Source organism: Chaetura pelagica, unplaced genomic scaffold (genome assembly GCF_000747805.2).
Source record: "Chaetura pelagica isolate M959 unplaced genomic scaffold, ChaPel_1.0 scaffold123, whole genome shotgun sequence".
Lineage (NCBI taxonomy): Eukaryota > Metazoa > Chordata > Aves > Apodiformes > Apodidae > Chaetura > Chaetura pelagica.
The window spans coordinates 10,556,486-10,579,373 of record NW_009953295.1 but is presented as its reverse complement, the minus strand read 5'-3'; the positions used below and the strand labels follow the sequence as shown (position 1 = coordinate 10,579,373).

Below are 22,888 nucleotides of genomic sequence, written 5' to 3'. Positions count from 1 at the left end.
GATGCATTGCTGCCATCCTGGCCTTGAGTTCTGTAGCACATACGGATCAGGTGTGTCTGAAACCATATGGGCAGGCTTGCAAAGTATGAGTGGTATGCCAGTCTTTAAGGCAGTCTTAACAGGTAGCACACTGTGCAATATTAATTGCAGGTTTCTTACAGAGCCAGTTCTACACACACAATAAACCACCTCACTCAGTACCTTGTTTTCATTGAAATTAGCGATGACAACTCCAACGAAAAGGGTCAATCCAATCATGCAGCCAAGGAATACAAAAACATGAATGTAGATTCCATGGATCTGAGTAGACAAGAATATGATTAATCGTTAAAACCAACAAAAGTATGTGCTGTAGATTCAAAGACTCTGATGTGTTTCCTTACCGGCCCAACGCGATGAATAATGACATCTCTGACTTCCACCCAGCCTTTTAAAGAAAGAACTTCAAATAGTGCCAGCATTGCATTCCCCACATTATCAAAATTAAAATTCCGAGGATTTGCCCTGAAATGCAGAACATAAATAGGTGTAACTTCAGAACAGGTGGTATTTCCATTTGTTACATTGGTTCTTCATAGTCTAACGAGCATTTAAAGACCTTACCAAACTGGTGGGAAAGCTTATGAAATCTATCATTCCAAATTCTGTCTCAAGAATAGCAAAACAATAGCAACTGCAATAAATAGGTACAGCATATTTTTTCTTGATCCCTACATATATTTTATTTTTTTATTCAGAATCTGATTCACAGTAATGAAGCTTGCAACACGTTGCTGCATTTTAGTGCTTTTTGTCATTAAAATTAGCAAAGTACAGCATTCATGAAAAAATGGATCTGATAGCATTGGCCAGATTTTAAAATAAATTTACCTCAAGGAGATCAGTCTCATACTCATATAAATGATTCAGACTCCAAAGTCAGCAAGATCATTTAGAAAATGTTGCTTGTTTCATTATCATTGGGACCTGATGGTCTAAAGCAAAGCTAACTAAGAGGACATCCCATTTCTGGGCTTTCTTGTATCATGTGCTCAGGGATTTTTTATCAGTTGAGATTCAAGAGGATGTTGGCAGTTGAACATTAAAAGCGCCCTCTTTGCGCTAGGTTTGCACATTGCTTTGCCTCTGCAATACCAGACAGATAATCCAAGGAGCACAATCAATGTTCGAGAATTAATAAGGTAAATAGCAGTATTCCAGAAGAATTGTTTAGTGATTGGTGCTTTTGAAAACCCAACCATTCAGTGAAAAACAGCTCTCCCGTGCAGATATTTATTTTAAATGTGGTCCTTGTACCAACATCTGGCTCTTGAATATCTGGCCTGGCACAGCCAACAGGTGGTATGACTGTCCTTGTGGCAAAACAGTTTTTCTGCAATAACAAAGCATTCCCCAAAGTTTACAGTTATGCTGATTTGGACAGTTCTTGCTTATTTCTGGATCAAGCAGAAGAGGATTTAATTTGCTTACTCGAGGAAGAATTTGTCTGAAGCAAACAGAAACAAAGACTTCTGCAGATGTCAGAGTTTCACCGGCTGTTCAAATCACAGCATATTATTTGATTAGCTCTGAAACTACCACTGCTGGTACATTCTTTATTCATGCACATAGTCAGTTAAAATAATTGTGGCTGTATAGCTGATTTTGCAAAATGGTAGCCAACTTTAAAATTCAAACAATTAAATAAAGGGGATTTTTTGCCTGTTCAGGTGTTGGGAAATATTAAACTAAGTTTAACAGAATACTAATCATAAACCTAATTTCTACTCCACTTGCTGCACCAGACAGAACACAATGATTCCTGGCATTGGAAACAGAGAGAAGCTCCTAGCTGGCATGTTTGATGGCCATAGAAGAGAAAGGCTGGTTTTAGATATGACTTGTTCATTGCTTTTTTTGTGGGTAGCTGTACACAGGTTCATTTGCATTTCTTTTTCTTCCCATCTTTTTCTAATTATTCTTAGGTTCTGTTGTTGATGTGTGGCTCTCAAGATCTTTTCATAATAGCACTAAAGCACAGTTAAGTGATAATCTTTGTTCAAGCCAATAACTCCCACTGCAGTAATAAGCATATATAATTCTTATCTAGGTTCAGTACCCACAGGCAATTTTTTCCTTTCTGTTTTATGAATAGAACAGCAGGTTAAGTCTGGAAAGGTTTAATGTACCTGGCATTTAACTAAATACACCAGAATTTTTAACCTTATTATCATTTGACTTACAATAAAACCCCTCCATTTGTAGTTTAGTGGCATGAGATTTGAGCCACTTTCTACATCAACAGCTGACATTTTTAAGAAATATAAGATAATATATAGCAATCTCACCAGACTCGTGGCACCCAAAATCCAGGCTTTTTCTCTCCAGGTCTTAACTTTAAATTGAGATTTTTGGAAACACTGACATTTATTCTGAAGATACCATGACAATCTTCCTATAGGGAAATAAACCATAGAATGAGATTAAATAATGGCCTGTGACAGATGCCAAAATGCAGCATAAACAGCACACTTGCCATGATGGGGAAGCAATGTAAACAGAAATGAAAGGTTATTTACAAGCCTGAGATTAATAGTCTTTACCCAAAGGAAAAATGTATCTTAGGAAGGATTAAAAAAACCTCTTCTCCTCCCAGGACTGAGAGTACTTTTCATTTTGCATTACTATCTACCCTTTCACCTCTTTCCTAAAGACCATTGCTCTCTTTAGGTGATTATACTTCTCCAAATGGAGTAAGAAACACAGCTCACTTTTTCATGTAAACTACACAGCATTCCCAGCGCTTTTGACCTCTAGCAGCCTAACCCATTTTATGGATGTTGACCTAGGAATGCAAAGGTGTCAGTGCTTAATTCCACGTGACATCCAGTCCTTTGTAGACAATATGGCATGAATCTGACAGATTTTTTTCAGACTCCCCAATATTTGGACTTGGTTTACTTCTTCACATGAAAACTCATCCTTACCTTTACTCACTCCTTTGTCACCAATTCCTCTATCATCCTCTTTCTGAAGAAGAAAGTGCCCAAGATCTACAACTCTTCTATGAAAGCTCCGATTTCCCCAGTGCATTCCCCAGCAGGCAGAAATGGCACAGCATACTATGATTTTGAAGCAGTAAAGCAGTTCTTACCCTAGAGATGATGTGTGGATCGTTGCATTTAGCCAGTTTTCCAGCAAACAGCTGCACTCCAAAGCTTGCGAAAACCAGCATTAACGTCAGCAAAAGAATAGAGACCTGTAAAGATGAAGCTAGAATTGTCAAGCCCTCCTCTTGCAAACGCAGGAAAAGGGGTGAGATCCTGAGAAAGGGGGTCAGATCTGTATGTGAGCTGCAGGGAGGATCTTTTTTTGTTGTATACACCTGGAGATAAGGCTTTAATGACCAAGATGTTACTTTAGGCTCTGACCCAGAAAAAAGGTACTGTATTATTATTAACATGGTATCTAAGAATTGTAGATAAGGACCAAAGCTTTCTTGCACCCAGTGTACAACCTTCCTAAATCCTGCATGTGTAATAGTTGTCATTCACCTTAAAGATAACTCTTCAAGTACTTAAATATGTGCTGCTTCTGTTCTGCTGAATCAGGCTTTACTCATCAACCTGAGTAAGCTATAGTTAGATATTTAATTCCAGGATAGCTACAATAAAGATATGCATGAGCAATTTATGATATAAATATATTTAGCAGGATATAGTATCTATGAAATGATAACTAGCTTTATAGTTTTTGTCCTTGTTCTATTACTGTCTTCAAGTATTTTGCAGCTCAGATTTTTTAACAGTCTAACCCAATACAGTATTCTGCTCAGGAATAAAATGTCTGTTGCTTAGGCTGACATGTCACTTAGAGACAGTTGGGTCCCAAGGCAACAGAACAGTTTCTGATCAACAATCACAGATTCCATTGTTGTTGTTATTATCACTACTGCATAATCATGATCGCAATAATAACAATTACATAACGAGATTCAGATCTGTGATGAACAACTGCATTGTCTCTGGTTGCCTCTGAAAAAACTTGGAGGTATTGACCTTAAGCTTGGAAACCAGGTTTGTTCCTGCAGAGCTGCCATACCCTACTTATCACCTTCCCTCCCCAACTACAACTGTGAATAAGAGGTAGATTTTGTTTCAGTAGTCCTCCTATGTAATTATGGCCAAATACATACTGAAAAAATAAAACAAATTACAAAAGAACTATTACAGTGACTTTATTCAGCATATATACCTAATTTTTAACCCACTCTGTCATCATCTGCATTGGTACCTGCAAGAAAAGTATACAGACAACGATGGAGAAAAGATCAGGAAACATAAACATTAGAGCGAAGTAGTATCTTTTTACTCCTCCGTATCTTCTTTTTAACAACAAGAACATAATATCTGGCACATACCAAAAAGATTTCCTTAAAACCACTAAACAGCTCTCGCACCACTTTCCTCATCTGAGGGACCAGTTTGAAAATCCGCAGAGGTCGGAGGCAGCGCAGAACCATTAGGAGCTGAGCCCCGGATTTGGCAGGGACGTTCTGAGGCATCCAGCACAGGAATATCAAACTCACCTTGAGGAGAGAGGGCAGGAAAAGACATAGAGGGATTAGGCTTAGTGTCTTACACTGTCACAGCACACAAGATCAAAAAACACTTCCTTAAAATTGAGAAGATGAAGGTTAAAAAAAGCCTAATTTAGAAAAAGGACTTGGATATCCTGTGCCCTGGCTGATTGTCTTAACTAATGGACATCAGCTTCAGCCTCTGTCTTCCCCTTTGAATCAAAATCTATTTTATTCTTTTCAGCAGATGAAACAGCTTCAAAAGAAGAAATCAAATTGGCTGAGACACAAAAAATATTCTTGGAGCAGGAAGCATAATCTCTCTTCTCCCTTCTCATTTCAAACAGAGATTCCATCCTGAACCTGAGACATCCTGACTTGCAAAGTCTGTCACAATTGCTTCACCAGTTTTTCCTACCACGTTGTCACAGGCATAACTAGTTTTGTCAATGTGTGTTTTTATTACGTAAAGATTATGCATTCAAAAGTGTTTTAAAACAGCATAGTTGTGTCTTGTAGTCTAAACAATCTCCAACAGATGGTTATCGGTGATAATGTCTATAAATTATTTATTTAAAAAAACCCCAACATATATAAAGCTGGTGTTGTTAGAAGGGGATAGAGGAGAGAGTTTTACAAAAAGTGCACAAAAAATGGATAGAGCTGATATCACCAATACAATTTAAAACCTAATACAATTTGTTAAAAAAAAACCAGTGGTAAAAGACAGGTGCCTCACTAAAACAAAAAGATTTGCCAGGGCTTCTGATTGTCATATTCTTTTAAGACCACCACAGGCACTGTTGGAATATCCAAGCTACATCACCTAAATTTTCCTTCCGACAAGCAGAGGGAATCGGAGGGATTTCAAGGGACTAATGCACATAAGATTATGCATACTGCAGTGGAGTTTTGTGTAAGTATGCATCTTTTTATTTATGCTAACAATGGAATCTTTGATACAAATTGATCGTGACAAATTTTATGCAGCACATCTGTCTGGTAGATTAATCTCTGAAAGATTTAATTTAAATCCATCACAGTCATTTTGCTTAGTAAATTCTCCAGTTAGAAAATATTTCATACTTTATTATACTAAGCTCCGCTTTTGACAAATCTTGATATGTTTATTGCAGTATGTGAAGAAGAAACAGACCCTTGTATTTGAATGGAATGCAAGAAATTTTGGGGGGACAAAGAAAATAATAGAACAATTTTTTCCTTAGAACCAGTACTGATAGGAATAGAAGATGGAAAGATGCTGCTTTGCTTTCTTTCTGCTTTCTTTCTGATACAGCAACATCAGTAACAAGGATGAGCCCTTTTGTCAAATGGCAGAGAGTTTAGAAACACCTCCTAAAAAGCAGGGGAACTGTTGAGAGGGGAGGAAGCAATCAGTGGTTAAGAAACAGACAAAATATTCTCCTTCATAAAAGTACTGAAGCATGGTTAGAGATCTCAAATTTTCCTTGGAATGAAATCAGGCCTGATAATTAAAACATACCAACAAATAAACAACAAAAAGGGGCCATGGAAAGGCCCTACACTAAATTGCCAGGCACATATCACATGTCAGTGTACTTCAAGATGTCTCAACAAATATTTGTATACATAACTGACAGGACTGCACAGAAAAACAGTGGTGTTTGTACACAGATTACACTACTGCATTTACATAAGGGTGCAGAGCCAGACTTTTTACCATTACAAACATTCATATATCCAAAGAGATCAAAATTAAGAATGCTACAGAAACATCCCATAAAAACTTACAAGATATATAAATATGTCCATAACTCCTCCAAAGTCCCTAATGACAGCTGTTGGTGTAAAAAACAAGCCATCTGCCATAATCTTCAGATTAAGCTCAATGCTCATGAATATTACAAAAACATATTCAGCAATCTGAAAACCAGAGCAGAGAACAAACAGAATTTAGGAATAAGCCATGGAGAGAATGCAGGTGGTTGTGTTTCATTACATGTAAAATGATTCAGTGACAGTACCTGGAGTGTTGGAGCATGCATAACTCTTCTGAAGGGGGATTCAAACATCATGGAAATGCAGGAGCATATAGTAACAATGATCATGACCCAGTCCAGGTAAGTAACCAAGCCCAGCAAGTCACTGTGAACAATACGTAAGGATAGCCATTACAGAAATGCCAAGATTGCTTTCATTTCTATTGTGCCTACATCACATAGCTTTGCTATGAAAAACAAATTAAGCTGAAGAGTGCCAAATATTTCACCATTTCAGAAATGCATACTACAAATAGGGAAATTGCATGCAAGTGTAGAAGACAAGTCTGATAAAAAAAAAATCCTCTTCCTATTCATCCTCCTCCCCAAACAATTCCATTAAGAGAAAAATCTTCTTGGGAAAAATAAAGACCTGCACATCTGCATGCACACATACCCACACACATGCATGTGTGAGCTCACACTTATACTGCAGGCTTAAGTGGCCAAGCAGTTACTTTTGCAGTGCTTACTAAAGCTGATGGTATTTGGTATTTTTCACAGCTCCAGTAACAGGATCTGTTTTAGAGCTATGAAAAGAAGAAAAGAGACAGTTATTTACATTTTATTTTAGTACGCATTATAATTACACGATACATCCATCACCTCAAAGTAATTTTTATTAAAATTCAAAAGATTACATTTTATCTTGGCTTAATTTTAAATGTCTCTATAAATTTAACTTAATTTTAATCATATTATCTACACAATTAATATCACTTTAAATCATGGCCTATCTGTAATTCCTCTAATGATTGTTTAAACTGCTAGTCTTTCGGGTCCTGCTTTTGTAAGCAAGGATTTGATTTTGTATTTCACTTGGGGACAGGGCAGAGGAGAATTTGCTACTGAATTTTATGTTTCAAAGTGCTTCCTCAGGAGTTCTTTATTTTTTTTATTTATTTTTTTTTGCCTGAAGGGAGGCTGAATAAAAGCTGGAAAGGGACTTTTTACAAGGGCTTGTAGTGAGAGGACAAGTGGTAATGGATCAAACTGGGAGAGGGAAGATTTAGGTTAGACATTAGGAGGAAATTCTTCAGTGAGACAGTAGAACAAGTTGCCCAGGGAAGTTGTGGAAGCTCCATCCCTTGAGGTGTTCAGGGCCAGGTTGGATGGGGCTCTGAGCAACCTGATCTAGTGGGAGGTGTCCCTGCCCATGCAGGGGGGTTGGAATTAGATGATCTTTAAGGTCCCTTCCAACCCAAATCATTCTATGATTCTATTATATCCTCAGTTGACACACACACACAAATCCTTCCACAAGGCCTATTTGTTTTATTACTCTTTTAATCATTTTATGATGAATATTTCTAGATTCTCCATCACTGCATTTTCCTATGAAATTGCTATACTTCACCTACCACATGCAGATACTCATTAGGTACCCATAGGGTAAGAACCATACTATAAGTAATAAGCACATATCTAGGTGACAAGAGTAAAGTTCTTGTTCTTGTTCCAGCAATTTTTCAGCTCTTTTACAGAAAGCAGAATGGTTTCAGGAGGAGAACCTACAAGAATCCTTTGCAAGGAGGCTCTCCTGTCCCAGTGGTTAGGTGTACTTACTTATCTTCCACATCCTTGTACCAAATAATGTCAAGGTAGAATCTGCACTGAGATATCCTATATCCCATTTGAGTGCTCTAGTCAGTGGGATGTGAAATTGTCATCACTTCCTCACTGATCTTAAAGTGAAAAATGGACTGAGGTGACCAGAGGCATTACCACAAAAGATTCCATGGTTATTAATTACAATAATGCAAGATGCATACAAGGATAACAAGAGGCATCTTCCACAAGCCAGGTTCACCCACTTACACCAGTCAGCATACAGAATATACTGGGTTTGGTGTCTTCCCATTGAACCCACTGACTTTGTGTCATCTTAAACTCCTACTGCTTGCTCACATTGCATACAGTGGCATCCCTCAGCCTTTTTTACTAGAAGAAAACATTAATCCTATCAGTCTGAAAAAGATCTCTAGAATACCTTTCTTGGCAAGCTGGGTGAAACAGTTAGTGAAAAATTGACTGTTTAACAAAATCAGTTTATTCTTATAATTGCAAACATTGTAATTAAACTGTTTATAATGTAAGTAACCTGTTACCCACAGGCATTCCATAATGCTAACAGGCACTGAGATGAAGACATTTGACAACTGGATAGGAATATATGTTTTTGTGCTTTGTTTAGCCGTTTCATTTTGCAACTGCTTCACGGACCAGGAAACTGCAATCAAGTTAGCAATTGCATAGAAAAGTAGGCACCCAATTCAAAGATGTGCTTCTACACAGGTGGTAGAACATTTAAAAATGGGAATTTTAAAACAGAGTATCTAACCTTCCTGCTGTTCTACCTAGAAGTACTTTGTTGAAAGGTACAGAGAAAATCAATATTAAAACAGCTGCTGAAACAAGGTCTTCCAAGTGCCAAGCCGATAGTCTTGAACTGTCTTCTGTCTTTTGCTGCCTGATTGCAAGGTGACATGCATGAACCTTCCAAAATCAGGGTGCAAGTGACAGAAAGAGGTTTAAAAGGAGAGCTATAAGATTATTTTATATCAAGCTGCTTGAACATAGATCTCTATATGCCACACTTGCATGCACCTACAGCTTAGTTACTGAGTCTTCCTGGTTTGTGCCTGTCTCAGCTTTTTTCCTTTATCTCTCACAGCTGAACATGTTCCCATCCCATTCTGGGTCTCTAATTATGGGCTAAGGAGTCTGGGTGAGCACAGGTGGGATTCATTTCTCTTCATCTTTCCTATTCTTTGAGTAACTGTTGCTTTGCCTTATGATGAGGAACAGGAAGGGAATAGCAAGCTGATTCCCCAAGGTCTAAAAATGGGGGTATAAAACATTATCCTTTCCTCTCAGCTCACACCTGCAGTTTCCCCATGGTCTTGTCCCTTCTCAGCGTCACAGACTGCTCAAACACGCCTGCCCTTATGCAGCATGTTATTGCTTCCCTCCTCCAACAGCAAGACCATCCTGTAGGCAACTGACTGCCAGCTCATGTGGTGACCACGTTATATGCAGTTTTCCTTTCAGAATAAAAGTTAGACCTCTATTTTTGAGGACTTGAAGGGAAATCCTTGCTGGAACCAACCGTTGACATGGAGTCAACTTACGCGTTGAAGCGAGCTCGTACCACCACTCGGCAGAAATTCCTGAATCTGTGCTCACGACCAACTATGAAAAGTGGTTTATCAAAATATGGATGATTCTCTCGCAGCTCCTCCTCTTGGACTTTCCTTTTGAAAGACAGAACTTAAATTATTAAGTGGTATGCATTATACCTGGTAAAAATATTCATTACACTTTGTTCTTTTTTTCATCAGAACTCTCCATACTTCTTACTTCATACAGAGAATACTTAATACAGAAACGTGTGCACTCAGACTTTTGATTTTTAAATACCTTTTCATTTCAGCTTGTTCTTTTTTTTCTTGGATCATCTTTATCTCACTGTCTTCTCTCTGTGCATTTCTGTATCTCACTGTGTTGGAGTGCTAGAAGCAAAATAATTCCTTTTAAATGAGGTCTATGGGTTGTTTTTTTTTTAATGTTTCAGAGAAAGCATCTTGAAACATTTTTTTTACATAGAAAGATTCAAAGGAAAAATCTTTATTTCCAAATGTACTGCACATCAACTCCATCAAGCATATTGTACAGTATCTATCAATCCATCTACAGAACAAGACTGCTTATTTCCATCAAAGTTACTTTCCGTTTTAATTTCAGTGTGATGTATCTCCCTGTGTTGGAGTGCTAGAGGGAAAATAATTCCTTTTAAATGAGGTCTATGGGTTGTTTTTTTTTAATGTTTCAGATGAAAGCATCTGAAACATTTTTTTTACATAGAAAGATTCAAAGGAAAAATCTTTATTTCCAAATGTACTGCACATCAACTCCATCAAGCATATTGTACAGTATCTATCAATCCATCTACAGAACAAGACTGCTTATTTCCATCAAAGTTACTTTCCGTTTTAATTTCAGTGTGAAGTCTCATCAAATGCAACTTTTAACTTAAAAAGCAAAGGTCCTGTAAGCTCAGGCGATCTCTCTGAACTGGAATTAATACCATTGAAGTTACTAAGGACAAAGAGTGGGAAACAAAAGGCTTTAGACACCCTTTCAGCTTCTCAAGCCTGCTGCACATCGTGCCAGGCAGTGAGTTGTGCAGAATGTACAGGTAGTGACTGCAGAGCACAGGGAGGGAGGAGAGAGAGGGAGGACAGTTGTCTGAGCTCATCCAGTGGAGGGTACAATTAATACTACTATTTAGAGTTGAATGAGCCTTTGGAGCACTCCTGGACAAGTAATTCTGGGTGTTACCCTTACTATGGGACAAAAGAAAAGCAATATCTGCTTTGAAATACTAGTTGCCTATGGCTTCTTTCTACCACCATGCAGGGTAATTAATTAATTACTTCTTACACAGTTGTTTTTAGGTATGAAGCACATCTAGAAAATGACTTCAACAGTTTGGAAACAGAGGGACTAAGATCAGCTCTTGAGTCTTTCTAGTCACAGAAATCCACAAAATGTCATCATAAATTTGCAGAACTGAAAATGCACTTAACCGCATGAAACGATAGCACAGTAAAATCTGTAATGACTCTTCTCCCTTTGTCCTATTGTGTGACAGTTCTCGTGGTTGAAAAATATCATTAAACTTCCACTGGAGACTCAGAAGTGCTGTTTTGTCAGCCTGAGTAATTTGTATAATTCCAGAGCAAGGCTTTTTAAAGTGTTCTGGGTAGCAATTGTTGTGTTCTTAATGCAGTATCTACAGCATCAGCGAATCAATCTCAGCAAGTGTTTCGATACCAGTAAGTCTATCACTGAAATGACTGTCAACTATTTTGATGATAATTCTAATGCGATTACATTATTTGTTTTATGACTTCCTTTCAAGATTTCAAAAGACAAACTGTAAACAAGATCATAGATAGACAACAGTCTTACACTAGCATTTACTATACAGTACATATTCTCATTTCTTACAGTCTCAAACTGAAATAATAATTTCTATGAGGACTTACGTCTTGAGTCAACGTTTCAAGAGATTTTCCTCTGCTGATTCGTTGACTGTTGGAACCATGTCTCAGTGACCTGAAACAATCATAATCAATTTAGCAATACATCTCAAGATGAAATTTTGACCTTTATAGGATGGCCATTATAAAGAACGGCTCTCCAGCCTCACAATATCTCAAATTCTTATCATTTTTCTCTTGCTAACATCAGAAGCTTATATGTTCTTCAATTGTTTTCAATCTAGCCTAACATAAACCAATTTCTTTCCTTCTGATCTTTAAATTGATAGCTTTGTAGATGGCAAAGGAAATGACATTTGAAATAAAAAGACATTTTTTTCCCATTTATACAATACAATGAATTTCATCATGGTTACAATGAAGAATGTAGAACTCTGTTCTTTGCACACGTAAGTAATTTCAGTCTTTCACGTTATGTATTGCTCAAATGCAATTCTTTTTGTCACCTTTTTTTAAGAATATTTTGAACCCGTCCTTTCTGTCCACGTTTACCTGCGTTCTTGCCGTATATGATGCTGAACACTAAGTATTGACCTTTCCTTTGCAGGCTGCCCCTCAAAGGATCCGCTCAGCATGCGTTGTCTAGTACAGGCCCTACAAAGAAATACAATGATGTATAAATGATAATATCTGAGGTATTGTGTTCAGACAAGTCAGCTTTACTTTCTAGGAAGCAAGTGCACAGCTTAATAAACAGTAACAATAAAACAAAAATGGACTTTCCATAAAAACGTAATTCCTTGGCGATGGTCCCCATGCTACAAAATAATGGGTCATCTGATAAGCATTCTTCATGCCTTAGCAAGGCCCCTCTTCGCATTTTTTGCAGTTTTCTGTAGAATTTATAATCCTGGAAGACTTCACAAAGTGTGAAAATGGTCAAGCAATGCACTAATCATCAGTAAAAACAGCTTGTCAACAAGAAAGAAGGGAATAGTACATGTACAGCTGTCGCTTTAGGGCAGGTCCATTTCAGGGTTGTACGTGGCAAAATATTTCAGTACACAATCAAGACTTAGAGCACATCTTTGAGTGTTCTACATAACTGGGACCACATATGGTTTGAAATTAAAAGCTGCACATTGCTGATATCACAAAATCATAGAATGGTTGGGGATGGAAGGGATCTTAAAGGTCATCTAGTTCCAACCCCACTGCCATGGGCAGGGACACATCTCACTAGACCAGGTTGCGCCAAGCCCTGTCCAACTTGGCTTTGGACACTTCTGGGGAAGGGGCAGTCAATACTTCTCCAAGTAACCTCTGCCCTCATCTCACCATCCTCACACAAAAGAATTTCTTCCCAATCTATAACCTAAATATTCCCTCTTTCAGATTGAAACCATTTCCCTTTGTCGTATCATTGTATACCCTTCTAAAAAGTCCCTCCCCAGCTTTCCTGTAGCCCCCTCAGGTACTGGAAGGCTGCCAAAAGGTTTCCCAGGAGCTCTTCTACTCCAGGCTGAACAACCCCATCTCTGTCAGCCTGTTTTTGTGGCAGTGGTGCTCCAGCTCTCTGATCATCTTTGTAACAGTGCCATGTACTTCCATGTTGGGGGCTCCAGAACTAGACACAGTCCTCCACGAGAGTGGAGCAGAAGGGGAGAATCATCTCCCTTGACCTGCTGGCCACGCTTCTTTTGATGCAGTCTAGGACACAGTTGGCTTTCTGGGCTGCAAGCACACATACCCAGCTCATGTTGAGCTTCTCATCAAACACCCCCAAGTTCTTTTCCTCAGGGCTCCTCTCAATCCATTCTCTGCCCAGCCAGTATTCTGAAATATGAAATGCCTGCTCTCTGGGAAGGCATTCAATTTGCAGCATTTTCTTGTGTGGGATTTTTCACTTGTTTGCTCATTTATTTCATTTTGCTTTTGCTGAATTTTGGCAAACACATTTTGGCAGAAGTGACTATTTTTTGGTTAGTAAGTGTGTGACAGCTAAACACTGCATGCATATCTTTCTTTTGAGGGCCACAATGAGATTAATTTGCTTAAGAAAAAGAGAGGTTTCCACTAAAAAAGCTCACACAAATCCTCTGATGGGTGAGAAATGGAATTTCAATATTGGAAAAACATTTTACCTTTCCAGAAATGCTGCAATTTTAAGTTTATACAGTGCAAGCCTTATTGTTCATTTTGTGTTACGCAACTGTTCAGAGAAACACAAGACCCAGATGGTAAAACTTCATACTTTTTAATGAACTGAATCTCTGCTTTTTGAAAGGCATTTTGTTTAGTCTTATGTGGGGGGGAGAGAAAATGGACTGTTCCCCACAGGAAGGAAGGAAGGAATACGTCCGCTTATAGACTTTATACCACCTTGCAGTCCAGCAGCTTGCAACCTACGTGCTCCAAATTTGCCTTGAAAAGCACAAATGTAATAAAACAGCCTGAAAAAGAAAATACAATTTAGTAGGTTATCAGAAAGCCAGGCTACAGCTGAAGACCATACAGAACAATATGATACTGGGATACCACGTAATTTGTATTTTACCTGTTAACAATTATTAGGTCCAAATTTCTGAAGTCCTTCAAATGATTTCACGCTTTGGAACCCCTGAAAAAAAAATTAGTGGACAAAGTGTTGAGGTAACATTTTTTGAAATAATGTAAAATGTTAAATGCTTTCATCAATACTTCAAAATACCATACCTTTAATGAACATTCTGAGGTCTCCTGCAGATGGTTTGCAGATGACTCCCACTTGGACTTTTTAGGGAGGCAACAAGTGTTTACTCATCTTCTTGCATTCCAGTATAATACCAATTTGTTGTTTTTCTGCATTATTTTAATGAGTGAATAATTATGCAGTAACTGCAGCAACTGCATATATTACTATGTACTTTAGTTCTCATGTGCTCACACTGAAGTCTGAGGGGTGTGGTCAGCTTCAGAAAAACACTCAGTTATCAGCCTCATTCAGCACTGCTTTCACTGTAACTCTATCCTCTCATTATACTTCCATCTAACTTGGAATATATGGCTAAATGTAACAACCCAATACTCATGGTCGATCCAACTGATAGGTGTTTTAGTGCTTCTCTCTTTCATTTTATACATTTAATTCAGTCAGGTACTGTTTGTATAGGAATCAAAATGCACATTTTCACCATGGCTACAGAACTGTTCTTTGGGAAAAATATACTATTGTTACAAGATACTTGAATTTAGTTGTTAAAATAAAATGAATTATTAATACAACTTGGCTAATTCATGGTTTTTCTTTTCCATGTTTTTTTTTCTTGTTTCCTTCCATATGTGTCTAAAGGGAAAACAGAAGTAGTCACTTATTTTCTTTAATCTTTTAATCTTCCTTTAATCTTTTATCTTTGGGATAAGCCACTCAGCAGCTGCACCCTTTGTTGTCCAGCAGGACCTGTGAAAAGGTTTAAAGGTGATCCCAAATGAAGTTAAGATGCAAACAAGGTCAGATGTCACGTGCACAAGAAACTTCACTGCAGTAACACAACAAAGTCCCTGGAGTGGATAGGACAGGGAGGAAAACACAGACAGAAAAGAAAGGAGAAAGCAGAAATACAGAGGATAGCAAGCAATAGAATAGTTACCACTGCGGTCCAGTGACATCATCGGTGGAAAAGTGCTTCCCTGCACCCATAGTATCCCAGATTTTAAATATAGTTCTTGCCCACTGCACCCCCGCTTTTCTCCCTGTACAGGTGAGAAAATCCTTCTATCTTTTCCGTGCTTCTCCGAGATACAAGGGGGGTATGGTGCCAGGGCTCTGTCCTGCAGATAGTCTTTGTTTGGCTAATTAATGAGATCAGCCTTTGCAAAACAGGAGGTTGAGGCAACTGGCACCACAGGACTAGTTTATCGCAGTGGAGGTTCGGTCCTAGGAGGCGGCTTGAGACTGGCAGTCTTTATCTTTTCCTGCTATGTCAGTGGTTTTCATGAGATATCAAGGCCTGGTTATCATTGGATATTCTGCTCCCAGCGCCAGCTGTAGAAATCCTTTGTCTCCAATCTCAGCATGTCCCACACTAAACTCCCCAGTTCTCAGGCACACATAGCAGGGCGGGGAGTAAAACAGTTTGGGTGGGTTGCTGAGACATCTCTTTAGTCCATCTCAAGACAGACAACAGATATCCCGAGTGCCTCAGTCCATCACTTATCTCTTGGATCGTTTGAGACAAGCACTGTACATCCTGAATGTCACAACTCCTTTGCCCTTCAGGTCTGTCTCCCAAGGGACTCTGTCAACCAGGCCAAAATCTGCCTTCCAGAAGTCCAAGGTAGAAATTCTGCTGACTCCCCTGCTTCCTTCTGTGAGAATAACAAACTCTTATAATTTCATGATCACTATGCCCAAGAGAGCCTCCAACCATCGCATCACCCAAAAGTCATTTTCTGTTCACAAAAAACAGGCCCAGTGGGACACTCTCCCTAGTTGGCTCCCTCATCAGCTGTGTCAGGAAGTTATCTTCCACACTCCAGGAACCTCCTAGACTGTTTCCTCCCTGCTGTTTGTATTTCCAGCAGATATCTGGTGAGTTGAAGTCCCCCATGAGAAAAAAGGCTGGTGATTGTGAGACCTCCCCCAGCTGCTTATAGAATATTTCATCTGCCTCTTGGTCCTGACTGGATGGTCTCTAACAGACTCCCACCATGTTATCTGCCTTGTTGCGCTTTCTTCTGATACTTACATGTAACACTCAACTCTTATCATCACCATCATCATATAAAACAACCGGCTATGTGGACAAGTGAAAAGCAGTGTTTGACACACTGAATGATAGAAAATTAAACCAGAAGGACCCTAATAAACTTGAGGACTGAGTCAGCAAAAGTTTCAAGATGTCAGACAAGGAAATGTGCCAAGTTTCACATCTGGAACAGCAGAATGGATCCATGCATCCATGCGGGTTGTGGAGTGGCTGACTGAGGAAAAGGATCTGGGAGTTAGACTTTACACTGGGTTTGGATGGGGTGGACTTAGCTAGATGATAACTGAATGAATGTGTTCCTGCCATCACTAAGGCAAACTGACTGCTATTTTAGGGAGGAGTGCAGCCAGCACTTCAAAGGAAGTTATCCTTTCTTTACTCAAGAGCTGGAGAGGCTGCACCTGGGACACAATTTTTGGGTACTTTAAAAGGGATATTGAAAGACAGGAGCAGGTATAAACAGTCAGTGGCCTACAACACGTGACCTCCCAGGAGACTTGAGAGAGCTGGGCTTGTTTACTTTGATGAAGGGGAAGTTAAAGCATGGAGCTAAATTCTTCTTACTGTGAGATGACAAAACAGTGGGCCATAGCCAGAAACAGTGGCTTGCAGGGTTCACACTGGGCATCAGGTAAACCCTCTCTCAAGGGTAGGGTAATGCAGTGCTGGAATGAGAACAGAGGAAAGATGCAAAACTGATCTTATTCTGGGTTAGCAACAGTCCCACTTGAAGTGGGCAGTTGGACAACATGGCCTTCAGATTTACCTTCTGACCAATATGTCTATACACCTCTGATAAAGAAACTAATGAAAATGTTTTATCATTCTCTTATGAGAGGTGATGTATTATAGTATTAGTGTCCAGAGGGAATTTATTCAGTGATTTACTATATAACTTTCCTAGAAGCACAGAGAATCTTGTTTCTTGCTCATTCTACTATTCAGAAAAAAAAATAAATCTTTGTATTTGCAGAAATACTTGTATGAACACTGTCTGAATTATATGCTAGCACATGAGCAAATTAGTAAAACTGGATACTTAGTTTAAGCAATTCTTCATTCCTTCCAGCTCCCCAAGATGCACTCATGGCAGTTTCAAACACAAGATAAATGCATTTCACTCAATTAGCTGTTTATGAAACTGAAAGTTCCATTTAAGCATAAGCTATGTTATTCACTCAGGCCTAGTAAACACATCAGACAAACCCCAAATACAAGAAAAACCTATTGCATATCCCTAGCATCAGTTTATGGTTTGACTGTAGCATCAGTTGTAACGAGAAGCAAATAAAGAGTTGCCTGTTTAAAAAATATTAGTGTGCATATATATATATATGTTCTAGAATACAATTAATTTTTGTGATTTTGGGAGTTTGATTTCAACAACAAACCAGAGAAATGTTAAGCTATTCCTTGTATTTTTTGTAATAAGGGCATGAAACCTTCTCTGAGGGTGACTGAGCACTGGTGCAGGTTGCCCAGAGAGGTTGCAGTGTCCCCAAACTTGGAGACATTCAAAAGCCATCTGGACATTGTCCTGGGCAACTGACTCCGGGTCTCCTTGCTTGAGCAGAGAGTTTGGACCAGATGACGTCCAGATGTACCTTCCAACTTCAACCATTCTTTGACTCTGTGAAGCATAGTTTAATAGACACCATAATCAGGTTTTGCACTACAGGTACTTTGATTATATTTTGGACTATGTGAGACTACTTTTAACTGGCTCCATTTCTCCACCACTCTGTGCTGTTTACAACTTATCTTCAGCACTGGAGAGAATGGACAGGTTTGTACAGAAATTTTTAACTGGACCTTCACCACCCTCTCTATTTCAGAAAGCCAACAGGACTAATAAAGGACTAGATACCTATCCTTAGGAAATGATCCCACAAGGAATGAGGGTCATAAGAGCCACAGGCACAGAACTTGCTTTTAAGACAAAAAGCAAATACTCACACCAAGAGAGAGTGAGACAAAAGTAAGAAAAACTGAAGGAGGAATTAAATTTGTTAGAAGTGGTTATGGCTGCTGAGAGAAATACATAATGATTTTCAGAAAAAAATGCAGCTGTTTGTAATACAGAGTTAGTACTAAATGTGATCGGGTTTGAAAAAGCTGTTTAAACTGTTTGTAACTAATTTGCTTTTATCTTGATTTGATGAGGGTGAAGTCCTCACCTCAGAATGCCACAGTTTAAAAGAAAATTAAAATATAAAAAGTATTCTCTTTGTCTACATGTTTCCTCTGCAGTATAGTATAAGAAACATGCCAAACCGACATTTGTGTAACCCCAGAGGTGTCAATAACATTTCACAGTTGTAATATAACACCGAATTTCATTACAAACACTGCATTGAACACTGCCATGAAGCCTGTATCTAAAACTGTATTTTTAGAAGTTTTTTCATTAGGCCTTGTTATCATTTATCTGCAACAGAAATGATAGTAAAATAAAGGTACATTGACATCAGTGAAAGAAATGCTTACAAACAGACCCCCAAGATTTGTTAAAATGAAACATTTGTAGATACATTTCTCATTAATATTTTGACAAGGAGCATTCAAATGTTCACATTTTCACTACCATGGGTTAAAGGACATATAAAATTTCACAATAATTTCTACAGCTCTCCCTGTGCCATATTGTTATAGAGCAGTTCAAACAACTAGAGCTGTAATATTTCTCAAATGCCATGTAATTACCAGGCACTTTACAAGAAACTTCATAATTCAGAAATCCCACTGAATTCCCAGTGCACTGCTACTCACACAACACTGCCATACTTAATATAATCCCACAGCTGTGCTTCTCAGAACAGTTATTCCTGTTTGTGCTGTGTATTTACTTGGGACCACTCATTCACAATATTCTGGAGATGCACCTGCTTGGGTGAGAATGTAAATATATATACATACATACATACATACATACATATATATATATATATAAAAGAATGAGCTATAAATCACTGACATTGCTATTACAGCTTATATCAATGACAGTCATTAATCTGCAGCATGGTGTGACCCATATGATAACTTCAGACATAGGTCTTGGGAGACTTACCAACCTTTATTATCTACCAACAGCAATGAGTACTTTTTTGATACAGAATACCGAAATGAGCCATTATCACTAAGACATCCAAGATAACATTCTCCATAAGTTACAGTTCTGAAATTTTCTTCATTGTGCATTTCCTACTTGGAACATGATTAGCTGTAGTCCATGCTTTCTAGCATACATCTTGTATATGCAAGAACTAGGTTGGTATTCTTTAGACAAAATAACACCACTTACGAGGAAACATTTTATTGTTTAAGTGAAAAGAGCTGAAATATTTTTGCCTAACACAGAATTCAAATACATTCTGAAGGAGAACAATCTCTTGTTGCTGTTCAGGCATATAATATAGCCAGAAAAAAGAACAATTTAGCTTTGATGATGAAGGCAATACATGTAGTACAAAGGGATATACTGTCATAAATATATACACAGTAACATTCATGAAAAACAAGGTTACGAGAAATCAGATGACAGTCAAAATAATATCAAATCACTGCTGACTCTTACCTTAGAATTTTATTGATTGCTGTCTCTTTTTCCAGAAGATTTCTTGCCCTGATACTGAAAACTGATTTACGGAGCTATAAAATTAAGAAAAAGACAGTGTTCTTTTTAGTTGCCATAAAATACAGCATGTATATGTGACAGACCAATGAAGCATAATGTGCTGAGTGTATGTTCAATTAAACCCATAATGTTCCTCTCATAAAGCTGTTTTTCACAGTCTGTGGCATAGGTGTCCTTTTCCAGGAAAAGAAAGGATGGTGGAAAAGATCAAAATGGTCACATAGGGCAAATTCCTTAAGGAATGTCTAAGATATTTGCCTTATCTTGCAGCTTTCAGCCTCCCTCTCCCAGCCCTTAGCTAGTTCTAAGCAGAAAGCAGATAGATTTTTTAACTAACACTAATATTACTGCCTTTATTGCAGATTTCTTTTATTCTGGTTTTAGCTGAGTCACACCTTTGTCTTAATCCTTGATATTCCTCCTCCATTTGGATTTCAACTAGGATGGATCATAGCCTGGAGATGCCTTGCACTATACAGAAGAGCCAGCTAACAAAGGTTAGATGTATCATTCAGTGCCTACAGCTAGGTGAGATGAAGATAGGATCCTTTTTTCCCCCCTGATGTGTGTTTGTGCTTGCCTCTGGTCATAGACAGTGTTTTAGGCATATTCTTGTGATCAGGCCTTCTTGAAAATTAAAATAAAGGACTGAGACACATGAAAAAACAAGCAATTTCCAAGCAAATGGTTAACAAACATGGCAAATCAAGGAACAAAGCACAGATGATGAATTTAGTGGAGGAAATGCACCTGTCATGAACAGAAAGCTTCTGGCACCTTGTAAGACTCAACTCTGTCAACTGTTTGGAGATCATTATCTTGAAGTAAATGGTTGAGAGATCACCTGGTTTTTGATCAACCTAAAGTGGAATCTTCAAGCACATTTCTATTTATTATAAATATCGGATTTGTTTAGTTTATCTGTGTCAGAGCTAAGGAGGTAATAGATTTTTAAAATACTACCTCAAATTGAGAGTGATTCAACAAATTATTTTGCTAGAACTTCTCTGAAGACACAGACTGACTTACTGATTCACAATAAGATGTCTTAGTTTGGAGAAAAACAGCAGCCTAGAAAATACCTTAAAATTTGTTAATTATACTGGCTGTCCTTAATAAAATGGCTATTGCTTTTTAAGCTACTATCTCTTTCCTAACCTTTGCATTTTCCAGTGTGGCCCCTTTAACTTTTCTCAAGTTCTAACTCATCTCTGTACAGCATGTGGAAGTAAGAACACAGATTAGTTGAAAATACTGCTATTTTAAGATTCTGTAACTTGAAAAGTGAAATAAAACATGCAATACTTCAGAAAGTAGTTTGGAAAGTAAGGCATTGGCATTTCAGTTAAGATTAAAAAATAGTAACTGAATTGTTGAGCATCTTAATATAAACAAAAAAATTGTTCCATTGCCTGCATATGGTTAACATCAAAATAAACCGAAAATCACAGTATGAGATACACCATGATATTAAATATTGGGTAGGGTTAAATATTTCATGTATTGAAACATATTTGTGTAGGTTTTAACTCATTTGCAGTACCTCAGCACAGGTTTAGTGGATTTATCACCACAATACTTTATTATGGATTTAGATATAACTGACAATGGTGAAAGCAATGGCAACTCTTTCACATCTCTCTTCCTCTAATGTCAGTGAAATTAATTTAAGTGGGATCCCAGATAACTGATTTTTCCCCTTATCAGGATTGCAGAAAGAATCCTCCAAACAACAGGAGTACCTATCTTACTGCCAGGTGTTATCTAATCATTGTTTTAAAGCTCAACTAGGAACACAAAACTTATGGGAATAACGAAGAGGGAAAACCAGCTGATTTGTTTCAGTTGCTTTTTTTTCCTGTGATATATAATTGCTTTAAAATAATTGCAATTACATCAAACATCAGGGGAAAAACAGTGTGCTGCCTACCCATGTGTTACGTCCATTTATTTCTAATAAAAATTCTTCTCTTGTTAACACATTAAAAAATGAAAAGAGTTCAACCACAGGCAGCATTAATTTCCTTCCATATTTGTAGTTCATGCTCATCTGACTTCAGAAAAAAAGGTGAGGCAAGTAATTTTTCCTGAACTGGTATACAGCTCCCTGTCTGGCACAGACCACCTGTATTTTGGTGTTTAAAATAGGCATCAAAACACCTTGACATTAAGCATGTAGCCCAAGCAGGGCAATTCACCCAGGTCTTCAACAAGTGAACACGCCCTGGGAAAGCAAAGTCTGCTTCCTTGCAAAGGCTTTACAGGGAGCCTGGGTGCTTGTACTGATACATTTAGTGCTTCCCCAAGGCAAGTGTTAAACCATCTAGTGCCAGCAAGGACAAAGAACATCTCAAGAAAAGCTGCTAGCAGGTTTAGGCCAAAGGGCCATTTTCATCCAGCACATTTGTCTGCCAGGGACTGCTGAATCCTCCCTCTAGGTAGCAAGACTAACGAAGAAGAAAGCAGTCATGTATGTTTTTCATAAAAGCATAGTGGACAATCCTTTGCACGCCTCGGCTAGAAATGGTTTGACCCCTTTCCTCTTGATGCCTTCACCCCAGTCAACTGCTGGAGATTTTGCAAGGACAGTACTGCACCCTGTTTTTTGGCCACTGCACAGCCAGGGGTGCAACATCCACAGAGCCAGAGAGACGAAGAGAAGAAGCAGAAAGGAGCCCAGGTCTGGAGTCACCGACATGGAGGAGAAAAGACTGAGTTCTAGGTCCTACTCTTAAAGCTGTTCATGAATTTTATCCAGTGGTGCTTAAACATAAAAATGCCTACGAAATCCTGGGAATAGGGAAAGGGAACCAATAACTGGGGTGTTGCACCAGAACATTTGTGCAAAGAGTGCATTTACTTCTCCTGCTCTTTTTTTTTTTTTTTTTTTTTTTTTTTTTTGGTCAACTCACTTTTCAAAC

General features: G+C 38.3%; 1 protein-coding gene across 1 annotated transcript in view; it reads right to left on the bottom strand.

Moving 5' to 3' along the window:
- The window catches only part of NALCN (sodium leak channel, non-selective), a 214,233-nt gene that overhangs the window by 21,708 nt on the left and 169,637 nt on the right, over positions 1 to 22,888 (bottom strand). Inside the window, exons 17-29 of the mRNA XM_009997938.1 lie at positions 19,908 to 19,981; positions 12,138 to 12,239; positions 11,631 to 11,700; positions 10,000 to 10,091; positions 9,711 to 9,833; positions 7,053 to 7,109; positions 6,565 to 6,685; positions 6,332 to 6,463; positions 4,400 to 4,567; positions 3,134 to 3,238; positions 2,328 to 2,434; positions 384 to 504; positions 202 to 300 (exon numbers count right to left, since the gene is read on the bottom strand). Coding sequence (XP_009996240.1) covers positions 202 to 300; positions 384 to 504; positions 2,328 to 2,434; positions 3,134 to 3,238; positions 4,400 to 4,567; positions 6,332 to 6,463; positions 6,565 to 6,685; positions 7,053 to 7,109; positions 9,711 to 9,833; positions 10,000 to 10,091; positions 11,631 to 11,700; positions 12,138 to 12,239; positions 19,908 to 19,981 — 1,371 coding nt within the window. The remainder of the gene's footprint in view (positions 1 to 201; positions 301 to 383; positions 505 to 2,327; positions 2,435 to 3,133; positions 3,239 to 4,399; positions 4,568 to 6,331; positions 6,464 to 6,564; positions 6,686 to 7,052; positions 7,110 to 9,710; positions 9,834 to 9,999; positions 10,092 to 11,630; positions 11,701 to 12,137; positions 12,240 to 19,907; positions 19,982 to 22,888) is intronic.